Raw genomic sequence first — 15,755 nt, 5'->3', positions numbered from 1 at the left:
AGAAATGAAGACAAGAGAAAAAGTTTCATCAGCATTCATATTCCTCCCTCTCCTCTCCATCCCATCCACACCTGGGTCCTATCTCCACATGTGGCCCTTCCTCTGCTCCCCAGGGCCCCCTCATCTGGACATACACTCCATCATCTGATCCTTCAAAATGATTCCCCTTAATTAGCAGGGGGGACCAACCGTCTTCTTTATTTCTTCACTGATGAAATGTATTTACCGCTCATCTCGTATCCAACGTCCCCTTTAAGAGAAAATTCTCTGGAGAGGTTTTGAAAAAAGGCTTGTTTAAAATGTGACCCCTTTGGGCTCAGAGCCCTCCGTCCATTTTCAAAACAGGCCAGGAGGGGCACCTGGCCTTCATTTCCATGACAGACATGGGGGCCGGTTCACTCAACGCCCCCAGAGACTAGTGAGAATCTGTGGGGAGGGGGGCTTGGAGGGGAGTGGGGGGACGACACATCTTCAAAGCAGGAGCTTCACAAGGCAGCCGGCCCCTGTTAATGAATAATGGAGCTGCTCTGGTCCAGGAATGGCCCAGGGAGCAAATTCCATGGGGCACTGTTTGCACATTGGGGGGCGGGGGGGGGAGAGGCCATCAGCACCGAAAGTGAATGAATGCTGCACAGCCTTTCACTGCTCCCACCAGGGAAGCCCCTCCCCCTGTTTGTGCCCCCCTCTTCGGGATGGGGGCTCACTTCAGCTCCCCTTTGTCTGTGTGCCTCTCTGAAGGGTGAGCTTCACGGCCTTTCGCTCATTCTCCATGTCTGAAAAACTTCCTGAAAAATAAGAAGACGAGGCTAAAACACATGAAGAACCATTGCAGGAATTAGTTGAATGGAAACAAGGACTAGCCGTGACTTGACTGTGTCTTCCAAAATTGAATATCTATTCAAGATTTGAATGGATTTGACCCCCAATGCAAGGAAGGGGGGGTCCCCTCCCCCACATCCCCCGAGACAAAAGCTGCGGATGCGCTGAGCGTCTCTCTGCCAGGCGGGGTGCCCAGCGATGCTGCCGGCTGTGCCAAGAAAGGAGGCCCCTGTTTCCCAGGCTCAGGGATGGGGGTGCAACGGCAGACCACAATCTCACCCCAACTTCTAATGCCTGCAGAAAACCAGCACTGCAGGGCTCCCCCCCCCCCAAATTCCCTGCTGACTCTTGATCCTTTCAAAGCCTTCAAAGGGAGGGCAGAGATGCCAGGAGGGGGAGGGCAGGGAGCCAAAGACCTTCTGCCAATGACCAACTGTGTTTGCTCCCTCCAAGCGGGGAGGGGCCCAGCTGAACAAACAAGGGCTGTTTAGTGTCGGGGAGGCCGGGCAGGACAGGCAGAAGGCGAGGGGCCGGCTGCTGGCCACCATGGACCTCCTGTGCCTGGCGCTGCTGCTGGGCTGCCTCTGTGGGTCCTTCGCAGCTGAAGGTGAGTCCCAGGCTGCCCCCTTCCCCAGCCCCCCCACCCTCACCCCGTCTGGGCACCCCTTGAGCCTCCGTGGAATTCAGGAGGACGAGAAGCAGGAGCCCCCTCTGTCCGCAACCCACCTGGGGAAGAAAAACTGCCCAGCATTTTGGATCATGGAACTAGGGGAGGTTTGGAAGGGACCCTGGAGGTCTTCTAGTCCAACCCCATGCCTGTCACACCGTCTTGGGCAAATGAGGGTTTCTTGTAAACCTCCATCAACGGAGCAGCCTTCCCAAAACTTGGTTTTTGGTTCCAAAGGGACATTTTACTAGAGGCGGGAAAGGCCCCGAGCTCGGCTTTTATTCATTTGTTGTGAAATTTCTTTGCCTGTTATGACTCTGGGTGGCTTAGAACAGTGTTTCTCAACCTTGGCAACTTGAAGATGTCCGGACTTCAACTCCCAGAATTCCCCAGCAGTGGTTAGGACAGTGTTTCTCAACCTTGTCAACTTGAAGATGTCCGGACTTCAACTCCCAGAATTCCCCAGCCAGCGAATGCTGGCTGGGGAATTCTGGGAGTTGAAGTCCGGATATCTTCAAGTTGCCAAGGTTGAGAAACACTGGCTTAGAAACTAAGTGGTTGGCTCTGAGATTTTAATAGAACAACAGAGGGGGAAGGGGTCTTGGAGGTCTTCTAGTCCAACCCTCTGCCTGTGGATGGAGATTCCACACTGCTCCAGACTTTCTTTTGGGGGGGGGGGGCTTGATACATGTGGTCAGAAAGAGAACTGAATAAACGAATTGGAAGGGGCCTTGGAGGTCTTCTAGTCCAACCCCCTGCTTCAGCAGAAGATCTTACACCTGAGGGGTCCAACCATGGGGACTTTAAGACTTGTGGACTTCAACTCCCAGAATTCCCATGGTTAGATGGACATCCTTATCCTGTTCCGGACAAATGGCTGCCTAGTCTCTTCTGGAAGAGCCCCCGTGATGGAGAGCACGCACAACCTCTGGAGACAAGTCCTTCCACTGGTTCTCACTGTCAGGAAATGTGAAGGACCTGATGGATCCCTGGGGTCACCACCAGCCCCACAATGGCCAAACGGCACTTCCGTGCTCAGAGACAGCGTTGCTGGACCCCAAGGGTTAAGGGTGGGGCTGGAGAGGAAGGCAGATCAGAGAGGGGGGGGGAATGTCCAGGGGGAGCTGCTCCCACTGCAGCTGGGTCAGAACATGGGCAGGGTCCTACTGGATTAGACCGCTGTCCCTTCTTGTCCAGCTGGCTCTTCTCTGGGTGGCCAACCAACTCCCAACTGGGGTTCTCCCGGCAGAGGGGCTTCCAGGGCAGCCCCACTGCCAGCAAGGGAGCTTTAGGGGAACCCCTACATTCTGCCGGGCAGTTGTGTCCATCCCCAAGAGACAGGAGGCAGGTTCAGGGGGCTTCCAAAATTTGGAGACCCATCCCACGAAATAGGAGCGGCGCAGTAGCTCAGCGGTTAAGGCACTGGGATCGTTGGATGCAAAGCCCAGGTTCGAGACCGGGCGCCACGCGACGGGCGAGCTCCCATCCTGGCCTCAGCTCCTGCCAACCTAGCACTTTGAAAGCAGGGAAACGCTAGTAGATAAATAGGTACCCCTTTGGTGGGAAGGTAACAGCCCTCCGTGACGTTGCGCCGGCCACGCGGCGGAGGAGACGTCTTGGGACAGGGCTGGTTTAATGGCCTTGGAAGGGAGTTGTGGTTCGTAACGACGAGTTGGGTATAATCCACCGGCAGCCCCTTCCCCACAAATGCCCACGGCTGCTGCGGCCGCCTCTCCCTCTGCCCCCCAGAGTCCTGCGAGGGCCGCTGTGACAAGGGCTTCGACAGCCAGAAGAAGTGCCAGTGCGATGACCTTTGCCTGTATTACCAGAGCTGCTGCATCGACTATGCCAGCGTCTGCAAAGTCAAAGGTGAAGGACCTGATGAAGGACAGGCAGGGGGCACCCATCGCCAACCGGGGTGGGCAGACCTGAGATTAAGGAAGTGGGGGGAGGGAGCTGGGATCCACAGGGCTGGGGGGGGGGCTGGGAGTGGGCTGCTTCAAGCCCTTCCCTTGGCTGCCAACCGGGCAGTGCCAGGGCCCCTTCCTCCCCCCGTGTCCTGGCTTAGGCAACCGGCCCCACTTCTCCCCCCAAACAAGGCCCCTTCCTCTGCAAAAGGCAGCTGGTGATGAGGAGAGGATGGGAGGTGCCAGTTCTTTGGCTTCCATCTGGGCACAGTCCCAGCTCTGCCATGGACCCGCAGTGTCCCCCTTAGCTCGCCCCACTCCTTTGCCCTAGACCAACCCAATCCTGGCCCCTTTAAGACTTGTGGACTTCAACTCCCAGAATCCCCCAGCCATTGGCTTCCTCATTTCCTGAGGCTGCCCCTTCGCTCTGATGATCTTCTACTGTTATTTCTTGCCCCGCCCTCTGGTGTCCCTAGAGCAGTGTTTCTCAACCTTGGCGACTTTAAGTCCTGTGGACTTCAACTCCCAGAATCCCCCAGCCAGCAGAGCTGGCTGGGGAATTCTGGGAGTTGAAGTCCACAGGACTTAAAGTCGCCAAGGTTGAGAAACACTGCCCTAGAGAATAGCTCGACACCCCCCAATTCTCTGTGGCGAGTGCTGGAAGGCCGCTGCTGTGCCCCCTCCCTAATCCTTGCTTCTGGCGCCCCTCCCCCTTTACAGTGACCCGTGGGGACGTCTTTCTCCAGCCAGAGGACGACTACCAGGATTACTACGACTTGCCCAACGCCACGGACCCAGTGCCCACCCTCTCCCACACAGAGGCCACCGAGAACCCTGTGGAGGGGCAGCCCACCGCAGATTATAATGCCTGGACAGAAGATGAGGAGTGGTTTGTGGGCCCCACGGAGGAGGCCACGGCCCTGCCAGGGGAGGAAGAGGAGGAGGAGGAGACCCTGTGTAGCGGGAAGCCCTTCGACGCCTTCACCAGCCTGAAGAACGGCTCCATCTTCGCTTTCCGAGGTTGACAGCCCAGCTGGAGGGGCCACACCAAAGCCCCCTCCCCTGGCTGGCTCCCCCCCCCTGCCCAGCCTTCACTCTTCTAGCACCCTGGAAGGGGGAGCGGCAGCCTCTGTTTGGGGGGAGCACTCTGTATTGTTGCCCCCCACCCCCTGGAGGGAGGGGGGGTCCCAAAGCCCTTGCTCCTCCCATGAGCCCCAGGCCAAAGGGTGGAGCCCCCCCCCCGCAAGCCCCCCCTCCCCCAGCCTTATCCTTCACTGCTCTGCACTTACCTCCAGCGCCTGGGGGGGAGGAGGGGGGCAGGAGACGCACCAGGGTGGGGTCCTGGGGTCCGGGATCTAAAAGGCAGGGGAGGGGAGAGAGTGGGGGGGGTCCCAAAGCCCTTGCTCCTCCCATGAGCCCCGGGCCAAAGGGTGGAGCCCCCCCCACAAGCCCCCCTCCCCAGCCTTATCCTTCACTGCTCCGCACTTACCTCCAGCGCCTGTGGGGGAGGAGGGCAGGAGATGCACCAGGGTGGGGCCCGTGGGGTCCGGGATCTAAAAGGCGGGGGAGGGGAGAGTGGGGGGGGGTCCCGAAAGCCGCTTCACCTGCGTCCCCTCTGGGCAGGCAAGTACCTGTACGAGCTGGACGAGAAGAGCGCCCGGCCGGGCTACCCCAAGCTGATCCGGGACGTCTGGGGCATCGACGGCCCCATCGACGCCGCCTTCACCCGCGTCAACTGCCAGGGCAAGAGTTACCTCTTCCAGGTAGGGGGGGCAGGCGGGGCGGGGGGGGCGGGAGGGGCCCCGGGGCTCCTGGGTGCAGCCGCCCCACCGCTCTCCGCCCTCCGCCCCGCAGGGCAGCCGCTACTGGCGCTTCGACGAGGGCCGCCTGGAGGCCGATTTCCCCCGCAACATCTCCGAGGGCTTCGACGGCATCCCCGACCACCTGGACGCCGCCCTCGCCCTGCCCGCCCAGGACTACCTGGCCAGCGAGCGCGTCTACTTCTTCAAAGGTGCCCGGGGCGGGGGGGGGCTCCCGGGCCGAGCGAAGGGCCGCCGCTCCCCCTGTCGCCCGGGAGGGGCCGGTCTGACGGCGTGCGGGGGGCTCTCGTGGCAGGGAGCCGCTACTGGTCCTACGACTTCGCCCACCAGCCCAGCCGCGCCGAGTGCGAGCAGACGAGCCCCTCGCTGGTCTTCGGCCACTACGCGGGGCTGAAGCAGGACAGCTGGGAGGAGGTCTTCCGCCTGCTCTTCGGGGGCGGCCGCCCAGGTCAGTGGGGGGGGAGAGGGGGAGGGAGGGGGGGGCTGGGCTTTTCCCCTCCGGCGGCGATGCTCACCAATCCCCCCCCCCTTCCGCCCGCCCGCAGGTGAGGCCAGCCGAGCGCGCTTGACCGGGCGCGACTGGCGCGGGCTGCCCTCCCGGCTGGACGCTGCCATGCTGGGCAGGATCTACGTGGCGCAGAGCCCCTCCGGCCCGGCCCCCCGCCGCAGGGCCTCCCGCCGCCGCCACCGCAAGAAGTACCAGCGGCGGCAGCGCTGGGGACGCTGGGACGCTTTCTGGGAGCCGCTGGGCGGCATCAGCTCCGAGTCCTCGGACAGCGACTGGCTGCTCCCCCCCTGCCAGCCCGCCCAGAGCGCCTACTTCTTCGTGGACGGTGAGCCCCCCCCCCTTAAAAGCTCCCTTGGATTCTCCTACGGAACTCCTGGCCATAAGAGGCCGGGAGGATGGACTACAAGGCCCATTACTCTCCCCTGCATTGCAACAGGGGTGCTGGCGGGACTTAAGAGGGGAGGGGGTCCATGTTCCCAGAAGCGGCTGCCCCCCTGTGGGTACAATTTCAGGATCTGTCGACTTCAACTCCCCAAATCCCTCCCCCCCCCCCCCCACAGCTTCAGGGAAACCGGCTGAGGAATTCTGGGAGCTGAAGTTCCGGGTGGGAAAGCTGCCCTAATCCCCTCCCCCCCCCCCCCCGTTAAGGCGAAGGGCATCTGCCCAGGACTGTGGCCAGAGGGGGGCTGACCACCCTTGACCTTTCTCTTCCAGACAAGTACTACCGGGTCAACCTGCACACGCAGCGGGTGGACTGGGCCTACCCCAGGTACCCCCGCCCCATCGCCAAATACTGGCTGGGCTGCCCCTCCGAGGACCTGCTCTGAGCTCGGCCAAGGAGCCCCCCTGGACTTGCTGACCAGCCCAATAAAGCCTCCCTCCTTCCCACCCACCCACCCGGCCTCTGTCTCCTTGGGCAAGGGGGGTCCTGGAGCCCCTTCAGGAATGGGGGGGAGGGGGGCTTGCCCCAGAGCCTTGCAGGGGGAGCTTACACCCTCACACCCTCCCCTCCTCCTTTCCTCTTTGGAGGAGTTGCTAAAAGTTGTGCAGACCTTCCTAGGCTCTCCAGGCTGTGTGTGTGTGTGTGTGTGTGTGTGTGTTTGTGTGTCCAGAGAGGGAAAGCGGGGGGGGGGGGGACTTCAGGCCAGTCCTTTCCTCTCAGCTCAGCCCCCCTCAGAGTGGTTGTTGGGGGGGGGGCGGATAGGAAGGAGATATTGACCAACTAATAAAGAGAAGATAAAAATCAATTAGTGTTACCTTCCCTCCCCACTTCAGGGGGCCTGGTTTGCCCCTGCAGAACAGTCTAGCTGGAGGGGCTGGTTGAGAGACTGGGGAGGGGGGAGGCCCAGGCAGGGGAGAAGCACCAGCAGGGGAGGGCAGTGCCACGCCTGGCAGAGAGGTGGGCAGGGGGGAGAGCTGGGAGGGGACAACCGTACCAGGTGGCGCTGGAAGCAGGTAGGAGAAAGAGGGGGAGCAGGGCCACCCCCACCTGTTCCCAGGCAGCCGGTGGGTCGCAGGGATCAAGGAGCCCCTCACCCACCAACACCAACGCACACAAATGGGGGGCAGCCCCCCCTCTCCCTTAGGGGGCGCTTAGAGGAGCTGACACAACAGTTTTGCCACTTTTTATTGCACACAACAAAGATCCAGTGTCATCACAGGGCAACAGGACTTGGTAGCTGGAGCACAAAGTTATGGGGAGACACCCCCCCCCAGCTGAGCAGGCAAGGCCCTTCCCACCCCCCCAGAAGTCCCACAAAGGGGGCCGAGCAGGGGCTCCCTCCCTCTGGCGATCGATGGGGCCAGCAACCCCAAGGGGGGAAGCGGCTTTTCTGCCCCACCTGCCCCCCCCTAGGCGGCTGTGGGGAGGAGGCCGCTGGGCGCAGGCGTGGATGGGGGCCCACCTGGCGAAGCAACAGGGCTGGGGAAGGCAGAGCTCTGCCCCTCCTTCCTCGTGAGCGGCCCCTCGGGGATCTGTGGAAGGTGGGGGTTCCGGATGCCACCTCCCTGGGCTGAGGAGCCACGGAGGAGCCACGGGGACCGTCTGCAGGGCCTTCTGGGAGCCCAGCCCGGGCCTACAGCTGCCCCAGCTCCCCTTCCATGGCCCGCACCATCACGTACAGCTCCGCCAGGCCCACCACGGAGGCCGCGATCACGGCTGCAATCACCCGCTGGAAGGAAAAACGGGGGAGGGGGGGAGATCAGTTCTGCCTCTCCAAGGGGATCCCAAGCAGCCGCCCTCCCCCCAAGGCCTCCCGTGGCCCCTCCAGCCACCCCGGAGTTACTCACCGCCGCCGCCTCGGTGAAGAAGTACTGGCTGCCCAGGAAGGCGCAGGCAAAGGTGGCCCCCACCGTCACGAGGAAGTTGATGAGGGTGACGGTCACGGCTTTGGCTGACCTGACTGGGGGAGAGGAGGAGGAGAAGCGGCTGTGCCAGTGGCCGGCCAGGGACTGAAAGAGCCTCACCCTGTTTCCGGGGGGGGGGGGGGGAGAGGGAAGCACCCGCAGGGCCCCCTCCCCCGAGGATGCTGAACTACAACCCCCAGCATCCCTGCCCTGCGCAAAGGATGCTGGGACCTGCAGTTCAGCCCCAGAGCTCAATCCCTGCACTGCACGGGTCCCCCCACCCCTTTTGGCCCCCTTGACGCCCCCGACTCCTGATCCTGAGAGGCATCTCACTGGGGCTCACAGATCCCCACCCCCAAAAATAATGTTGCTTTAAGGCAGTGTTTCTCAACCTTGGCAACTTGAAGGTGTCCGGACTTCAACTCCCAGAATTCCCCAGCAGTGGTTAGGACAGTGTTTCTCAACCTTGTCAACTTGAAGATGTCCGGACTTCAACTCCCAGAATTCCCCAGCAGTGGTTAGGACAGTGTTTCTCAACCTTGTCAACTTGAAGATGTCCGGACTTCAACTCCCAGAATTCCCCAGCAGTGGTTAGGACAGTGTTTCTCAACCTTGTCAACTTGAAGATGTCCGGACTTCAACTCCCAGAATTCCCCAGCAGTGGTTAGGACAGTGTTTCTCAACCTTGTCAACTTGAAGATGTCCGGACTTCAACTCCCAGAGTTCCCCAGCCAGCATTCGCTGGCTGGGGAATTCTGGGAGTTGAAGTCCGGACATCTTCAAGTTGACAAGGTTGAGAAACACTGCTTTAAGGGCTCCAAGAGTTCTGAGGGGTATTTATGTTTTTCGTAACATTTATGAGCCTCTTGTGTTATCGGAGGCCACTCTGGGCTTCCAACCTTGAAAAAGACGGAAAAAAACCTAGACCCAAATGCTGAGCCCCCATTAAAAGATGGGCAGGGAGGGAGCAGGATGAGGTGGGACTGTTAATCTATCCCCCACACCCCCCCGCCCCAGGCCAAGTGGCAGAGCTGGGTTCTTAAGCTGGGAGGTGAGGGGGGGGCAACCCCACTCCATGGGGGCTGGGGCCAGAGATGTTCCAGGGGGTCAGGTAGTTCCTCAAGGGATGCCATCTGCCATCCACCTTCACCCACCCCCACCTAAACGCCCGTCGGCCTTCGGAGCAGCGACTCACCTTGCCTGCCGAGATCAGCCAGGGTGCCATGGTGGTTCGGCTCCTTGGAGGGGGAAGAGAAGACCCTGTCACTTCTCAACCCAGGGCCAGCGCCTCCCCCCCCCCCCCGGTCAGCTGGCCAAGAACCAGCGCTCAGCCTGAAGGAGGCCCCGGCCTACGCAGCGCCTCAGCTGCCTCGGCCCCTGCACAGGCCGGCCTCGGCTCCAGGGGATCTGGTGCTGCAGGCACATTGGGGTGTGTGTGTGCATGTGTGCGTGCAGAGCAGAAGCCCCTCTCTGGAGCATCAGCACAGGGAGACCCCCGGGGACTGCACGCAACGCTCTGAGGCTCAGCCACTGGCTCCAGCCCTTCTCCAGCCACTGGAGTCCCTCAAGCGGACCCAGGTGACCTGGGGCCACCCTCCCTGCATCTCAGGAGGCAAAGCATTGGCTGCGGTGTTTGGTTCTCTTCCTCCTCCTCCTCCTCCTCCAGGCCAGGCTCCCTTCCAGACACGCCTTCTTCTTTTTCCTGCCGCCCTTGATGAGGGGCTGCTATGAGTTAGTGGGTCGTTGCATGCACTGATGATGCTACCCAGCTGGGTAATGAAACGTCTGCAAGAAAGCCGCCCAGCTCTGATAGCACCAGGGACCCCACATTTCCCACAGGGAGCTGCAAATATTCACTTCTACCGGTGCCATGAGTTGCTCAGAGGACCTCAGGGCCACAGAGAACGCAGGGAAATAACACTGGAAGTCCCAAAGGGGCTTTTTTCAAGAGGCAACTGGACTTTCTGGATTTTTCTTTGAAGATGTTTCTCTTCTCACCCAAGAAGCTTCTTCAGCTCTGACTGGATGGAGGGGAAGGGAAGGATTTATGCTCCTTCCAGACAGCTGGACATTTGCGTTCTTTTATCAGGTTGTTAAGGTCACCTGGGGGTTTATCTCTGTCCTCAGGGTCCCCTGAGTGGGGCAAATGGGTTTGGAGCCTTCTTGGAACTGCTGGAAGGACTGAGTTGTGGGCTGGAGACGGATGAGCTTGTATCCCTCCCCCTCTATTGAGAGGGGGCCGTTCAGATTTGACATAGATGGCCTCTTGGACCCCCATTTCAAACTAGCGGTCCTCTCTGTCCGAAACATGGGCTTCGTAGTCTTCGAAAGAGGGGCCTTTGGCTTTGAAATGCAGGTGGAAGTGCTGAGTCTTGTTCTGCTACGTTGTGCCATGCGTTTGTGAAGGGGTGGTTTTGTTTCCCCAACGTACAGATCTGCACATGGCTCACTGCGCTGTGCAACCTATGCCACGTTGCTCGGTTTGTGTCTGGGTGTTTTATCCTTGGGGTGGAGAAGCTCCTGCCTTGGCGTGTTCTTGGGTTTGAAGTGTGTATGTTATATGTTGTGTTGGCTGAAGATCCTCCTGAGCTTCCACTCCCCTCCATCCAGTCAGAGCTGAAGAAGCTCCTGGGATGAGAAGAGAAAAACGCCTTGGAGGAAAAACCAGAAAGTCCAGTTGCCTCCTGAAGAAGAAAAAAAACTCAACCAGGACCTGACGAAGGACGGAGAATCCTCCTTAGATATTTATTTCCTTGAGGTTTTTTTCCCCTGCAATAGGAGCAGCTTCTTGGAAGTGAAGCTAAACATTTTCAAGGAAAAAAGGCTGCTGCCTTTTGAAAAGCTCTTTTGGGTCGGCCGCCTTGAGTTGCTTATAAAATAATAAAGGAGGGATGAAAATCTAGTAATTAAACAGCTCTGCGCGTCCCCCTCACCTGGCAGTTGATGTTTCTCGTCATCTGCTTGTATTCCTCATTCGCCAGCCGAGCTTTGATCTTCTCCAGCCGGGCCACTAATTCTGGGTTCTGAAACAGAAAGAGCAGCACAAGCTATTTCAGAAGAACGTGGCTATTCTCTCCTGGCCAGATCCCACTTAGCAGAGTAACGGAGCCGCAAGGGATCTTGGAGGTCCTCTGGTGCAACCGCCTCTTCGAGCAGGAGGCCGGAGACCAGTGGGGTCCAACCTTGGAACTTTTAAGACTTGTGGACTTCAGCTCCCAGAATTCCCCAGGCAGCTCTGGGAACCGAACTCCACAAGTCTTAAAGTTTGAACACTTTTACCCTCTACCCTTCCAGACAAGCCCACCCTGTTCTTAAAAACATCCAGTGATGGAGGGAAGAAGCTGTTCCACAGATGTCCTCCGTTCAGTTCTTGGTGCCCCAGTTCAAATGGGGCAATCGAGTACGGGAACAGATTCAGAGAGAGAGAGAGGGACACCGTCCAGGTGGTGGGAAAAGTGAGAGCTCCTTGACTGGAGGAAGAGTCCAATGATCTGGATAGTTTCAGCCTACAGAAGGGAGACGGAAGGGATGTCCAACCAGCAGAGGGCTTGTGCCTGGAAAGAGGGAGTGGGCTCCTCCACTGTTGTCCCAGAAGGCAGGACGAGAACCAGGGGCAGAAGCTGCAAGGAAAAAAACCCAGCCGAGGCATCCGGAGGAACTGCCAGACTGTGGAGGGCCGGCCAGTCAAAGGGGCTACCACAGGTTCTCCTTCACTGGAGGCTGTGGGGTCATAGGTCAGGAACTCTCTCTGTCCCTTCCAACTCTATGGTCCTACGATGAAAAGTGACCTGCCTGGGGACGGCTCAAAGGGGCTGGAGGCGGCATTTGGGGGACAAAGGGAAAGACTGCAGGGGGCTTTGCCTCCTAGGTCTGTCCGTCCTTCCTTCCTTCCATCTCAATGTCTGGAGCAGTGATGGCTAACCTTTTTGTCATTGCGGGCCCACACCCATAATGCAATGTGTGCATGACACCATCCCATGCACCCTGCCCCCATGCATGAATTGAATTGAATTTATTAAACTTCTATGCCGCCCAATCCCGAAGGACTCCAGGCGGCTTACAGAAATGAAACAGAAATGTATGCACAACTCCCCACCCCCACCCCGTTTTGGGCCTAGCAGGCCTCCCTGAAGCCTCCTGGTACCAGAAGTGGGGTGCAAGGGACACCCCCGCTCCTGCGTGAGTCCCCCTTTGTGTGCATGTGCATCTCACCCCCCCCACGCACACACCCTGTGCATGCATGGCAGAGACCTGAAAATCAGCTGGACGGTGGGAGGTGCGTGCCTGCGCAGTGGATCTGAGCCGGGGGGATGGCTCAGGTGCCCAGAGAGAGGGCTCCGCATGCCATAGGCTCCCCATCGTGGGCCTAGAGTGACTCTCGGAGGCTTCCAGTAGCATAAATCAGAGACATGAAGGCACTCAAAGCATTAAGGTTAAGAGGCATTAAAGGAACAAGCGATGGAAGTCAAGAGCGCAGAGGGCCCAGGGGTGGACATTTGCCCCTCATTCAGCCAACCACTCCCAGGCCGACGCCTCTCCACCAGAGGCCCAAACCAACCGGCTGAACGAGGGTGGAGACAGATCTCACTACAGCCTTCCAGATGTTGCAGCTGAGAAAGTTCTTCTCCCTGATGCAGGCAGCCAAACCTCCTTGGCCGATGGGCTCCGGAAAAGGCCTCTTCTGCCAGCGTGAATGAGGCAAGGGAAGCCCACGGGAGCCAGAGGACAGTTATCCCACGAGAGTTATACTTAAGCTCAGCTCGTTAAAATAGGGCAAAACTTAATGGGAAGTCGAAAGGCACAGAAACTGCAAAGAAGCTCACACACCCCGGGGAGGGGGGGGGTTGTTCCCTGTGTTGCATCCCCCCCCCTGAGTGTTTTCCTCTCTCTTTGGAAATTAAAAAATAATAAATGCAGGTAGTCCTCAACTTACGCCGCCAATTGAACCCAAAATTTCTGTTGCTAAGTGAGGCATTTAAATGAACTTTGCCCCATTTTATGGCCTTTCTTGCCACAGTTGTTAGATGAATCACTGCAATTGTTAAGCTAGTGAGATGGTTGCTAAGTGGATCCGGCTTCCCTGTGGACTTTGCTGGTCAGGTCACAAAAGGGGATCATGTGACACACACACACACACACACACCCCGGGCCGTCATAAATATGAGCCAATTGTTTGTATTTTGAGTCTGAATTTTGATCACATGACATGGGACGTTGCGATGGTCGTAAGGATGAAAAACGGTCATAAGTCGTAAGTTTTTTTCAGTGCCGCTGTAACTTTGAATGGTCACCAAATGAACTGTCGTAAGTCGAGGACTAGCTGTCATGCCCGATACGTACCCTGGGTGGTTCTGTCACTTCAGGGAGAAAGATTTCACTGCCTTCCAACAGTTCATGAAGATACACTGGAGAACCTGGGAGAAAATGGAGGCAAATGTTTCCATCAGAAGTTCTGGCCCTGACGTCTGCCGTGGAGCAAAATCCCATCTTCTCAGCCCAAGGCTGACGGCTGCTTCCAGGCTAAGACTCAAGCAAAGCCTGAACCTGGCACTACACAGAGTGCAATAAAAACTGTGGCCAGATAAAGAACCCTGCAAGTGTAGCTGTTTAAAAATATGCCTTTGAAGATATTAAGAAGGAAAATGGAGACTTTCATAACATTTAAATGCTCAACATATTCTAATACTAAACTTAGGGAAAGGATGTTAATATGAATGTGAAAGATGTCGCAAAAGAGGAACGATGTTTCACAGAGATGTTTGTATCCAGGCGACACACTGGATGAGGAAAGATGGAGTGTTTATTCTTGTAACTAAAAAATAATAAAACTCTTTAAAAAATGTCTTTGACATTAGGAATCACCCCCCCAAATTTCATGCTTCCCTAGGAGAGCCATGGCTTTCCTCAACAGCAAAGCTGCTAGTTATACTTTGCTTCTTCAAAGTATCAGAGCAGCTTTTCTTAAATTAATCCCAGCACCATCATTTATTTCTTAAAATGCAGCCACGCTGAACCACTGTGCAAACAAGTGCAGCAAAATACAGTACAGGCCACCTGAAAACCAGCATTCTGGCACCCAAGGAGTTCATTTACTACCCTGGGAACATCGCAATGGTGGGCCAGGGCTCGCCTTCTGCCGGACAATTTGCGTTACGTCCTGGAAACAAGCACATCTTGGAAAGCAAATAAGTATCAGCCTGGAATTTTCAGTGGTACAACAACAGGGTGAATCATACAGGGCCTTAGAGAATCTTATAGGACAGAAAAAGAATCCTATTGATTTTAAATTGCAGGCAACATGAACTCCAGGCTTCTCTCTCAGAGAGTTACGGTAATTAAAAATATAGGTATGAATTTCTTACAGAGTTGTAATGTAAAATCAGTATTTTTGAATTTTGGGGTTTTTGATCCTTTTGGAGTCAGATTTCTGACAACTGCCTGGACCAGTCTCTAGATTTCTTACCAACATTCCCCCTGCTCCCCCCCAAAAAGTGGTTTGGCAATTGCTACTTCCTAGAACTCTCTCTCTCTCTCTGTGTGTGTGATTCAAGGCCACCCAGCTGGGTTCCTAGCCAAGGCGGCTGTGCCGGCCTCTAGTCTTGTGTCTTTGCCAATCTCCCAACTGGCTCTCTCATCGTTGAGTTTAAGTATTTTTCAGGGGCTCCTCCTAAGTGATGTTTCTAGCTGTTAACCATTAGTGTGCGTTGGCAGACACACACGCAGACACCTCTCTGGGACACAGGCAGGGTGGGGAGACATCTTCACAGTTGCAAAATTGATAACAGCCCTTCGAGGGAGGCCACATCCTAAAACCACTTTTACAGGCAGTCCTTGACTTACAACCGTTCATTTAGTGGCCTTTTTGAAGTTGCAGAGGTACCGAAGTTATTTATGACCTATTTCCACACTTATGACCGTTGCATCACCTCATGGTCATGTGGTCAAAATTCAGACCTTTGGAACTGACTCATATTTATGACAGTTGCAACATCCTGGGGTCACGTAATCCCCTTTTGGGCCTTCTGACAAAGCAGTGTCAATGGGGAAGCCAGAGTCGCTTAGCAACCTTGCTACTAACTTAACAACCGTTCAGAATAACAGAATAACAAGAGCTGGAAGGGACCTTGGAGGTCATATAGTCCAACCCCCTGCTCAAGCAGGAGACCCCATACCAGTTTCAGCTGCAGTCCTTCACCCAATAACTCTGGCAAGGAAGGTGGTAGAATGGGGGCAAGGCTCACTTAACGGCCACCTTGCTTAGTAAGAGAGATCTGGGGCTCAATTGCGGCCGTAAGTCGAGGACTATCTGCCTTTTGCGGCCACGGGGAGGGAGTCGTGCAATCCGAACGCGCCTCTCTGCCTTTGCCCGGGGGAGAAGCAGGGAGGCTCTCTCCGGAGCCCACCCAGCCCGGCTGGAGGCGGCGGGAGCTGAAGCTCCTCGGGGCGGAGGGAGAGACTCACCGGCCGCCGGGGCGCCCTCCTCCCGCAAGGCCCGTTGGAGCTTCCGGAGGAGCGCGAAAGGCAGGCCGCCCTCGACCGGGGCCGCCGCCAACTCTGCCCTCAGCGCTTCGGGAAGGCCGATCGCCGCGGGGCTCGATAAAAAGCGGCGCAGCGGCTGCCCGGCCTTGAGAGACGACGCCATTTTGAAACGGTCATATGACCGATGGATTTCCGGCCGGGGAGGCGGC

The 15,755-nt window shown here is 57.3% G+C and overlaps 2 protein-coding genes across 2 annotated transcripts; one reads left to right on the top strand and one right to left on the bottom strand.

The window, feature by feature from the left end:
• Window positions 1–1,283: 1,283 nt before the first annotated feature.
• VTN (vitronectin) lies at window positions 1,284–6,613 on the top strand. Its single transcript, XM_087702826.1, has 8 exons — window positions 1,284–1,426; window positions 3,236–3,355; window positions 4,114–4,413; window positions 5,017–5,156; window positions 5,248–5,404; window positions 5,509–5,661; window positions 5,759–6,046; window positions 6,436–6,613. The coding sequence occupies exons 1-8, from the start codon at window positions 1,366–1,368 to the stop codon at window positions 6,546–6,548; spliced, it is 1,332 nt and encodes a 443-aa protein (XP_087558952.1). The 5' UTR covers window positions 1,284–1,365; the 3' UTR covers window positions 6,549–6,613.
• Window positions 6,614–7,348: 735 nt separating this feature from the next.
• On the bottom strand, window positions 7,349–15,737 carry VMA12 (vacuolar ATPase assembly factor VMA12). Its single transcript, XM_087702844.1, has 6 exons — window positions 15,529–15,737; window positions 13,408–13,481; window positions 11,001–11,090; window positions 9,263–9,305; window positions 8,011–8,123; window positions 7,349–7,892 (listed from the first exon to the last, which is right to left on the bottom strand). Exons 1-6 carry the CDS (start codon window positions 15,707–15,709, stop codon window positions 7,797–7,799), a joined length of 597 nt encoding a protein of 198 aa, XP_087558970.1. The 5' UTR covers window positions 15,710–15,737; the 3' UTR covers window positions 7,349–7,796.
• Between the last annotated feature and the right edge of the window lie 18 nt (window positions 15,738–15,755).

Source organism: Thamnophis sirtalis, unplaced genomic scaffold, assembly GCF_051295495.1.
Source record: "Thamnophis sirtalis isolate CommonGarterSnake01/CBP01778 unplaced genomic scaffold, rThaSir2_p1.2 scaffold_17, whole genome shotgun sequence".
NCBI classification, from domain to species: Eukaryota; Metazoa; Chordata; class Lepidosauria; order Squamata; family Natricidae; genus Thamnophis; species Thamnophis sirtalis.
This window is presented reverse-complemented; position numbering and strand designations above follow the sequence as displayed.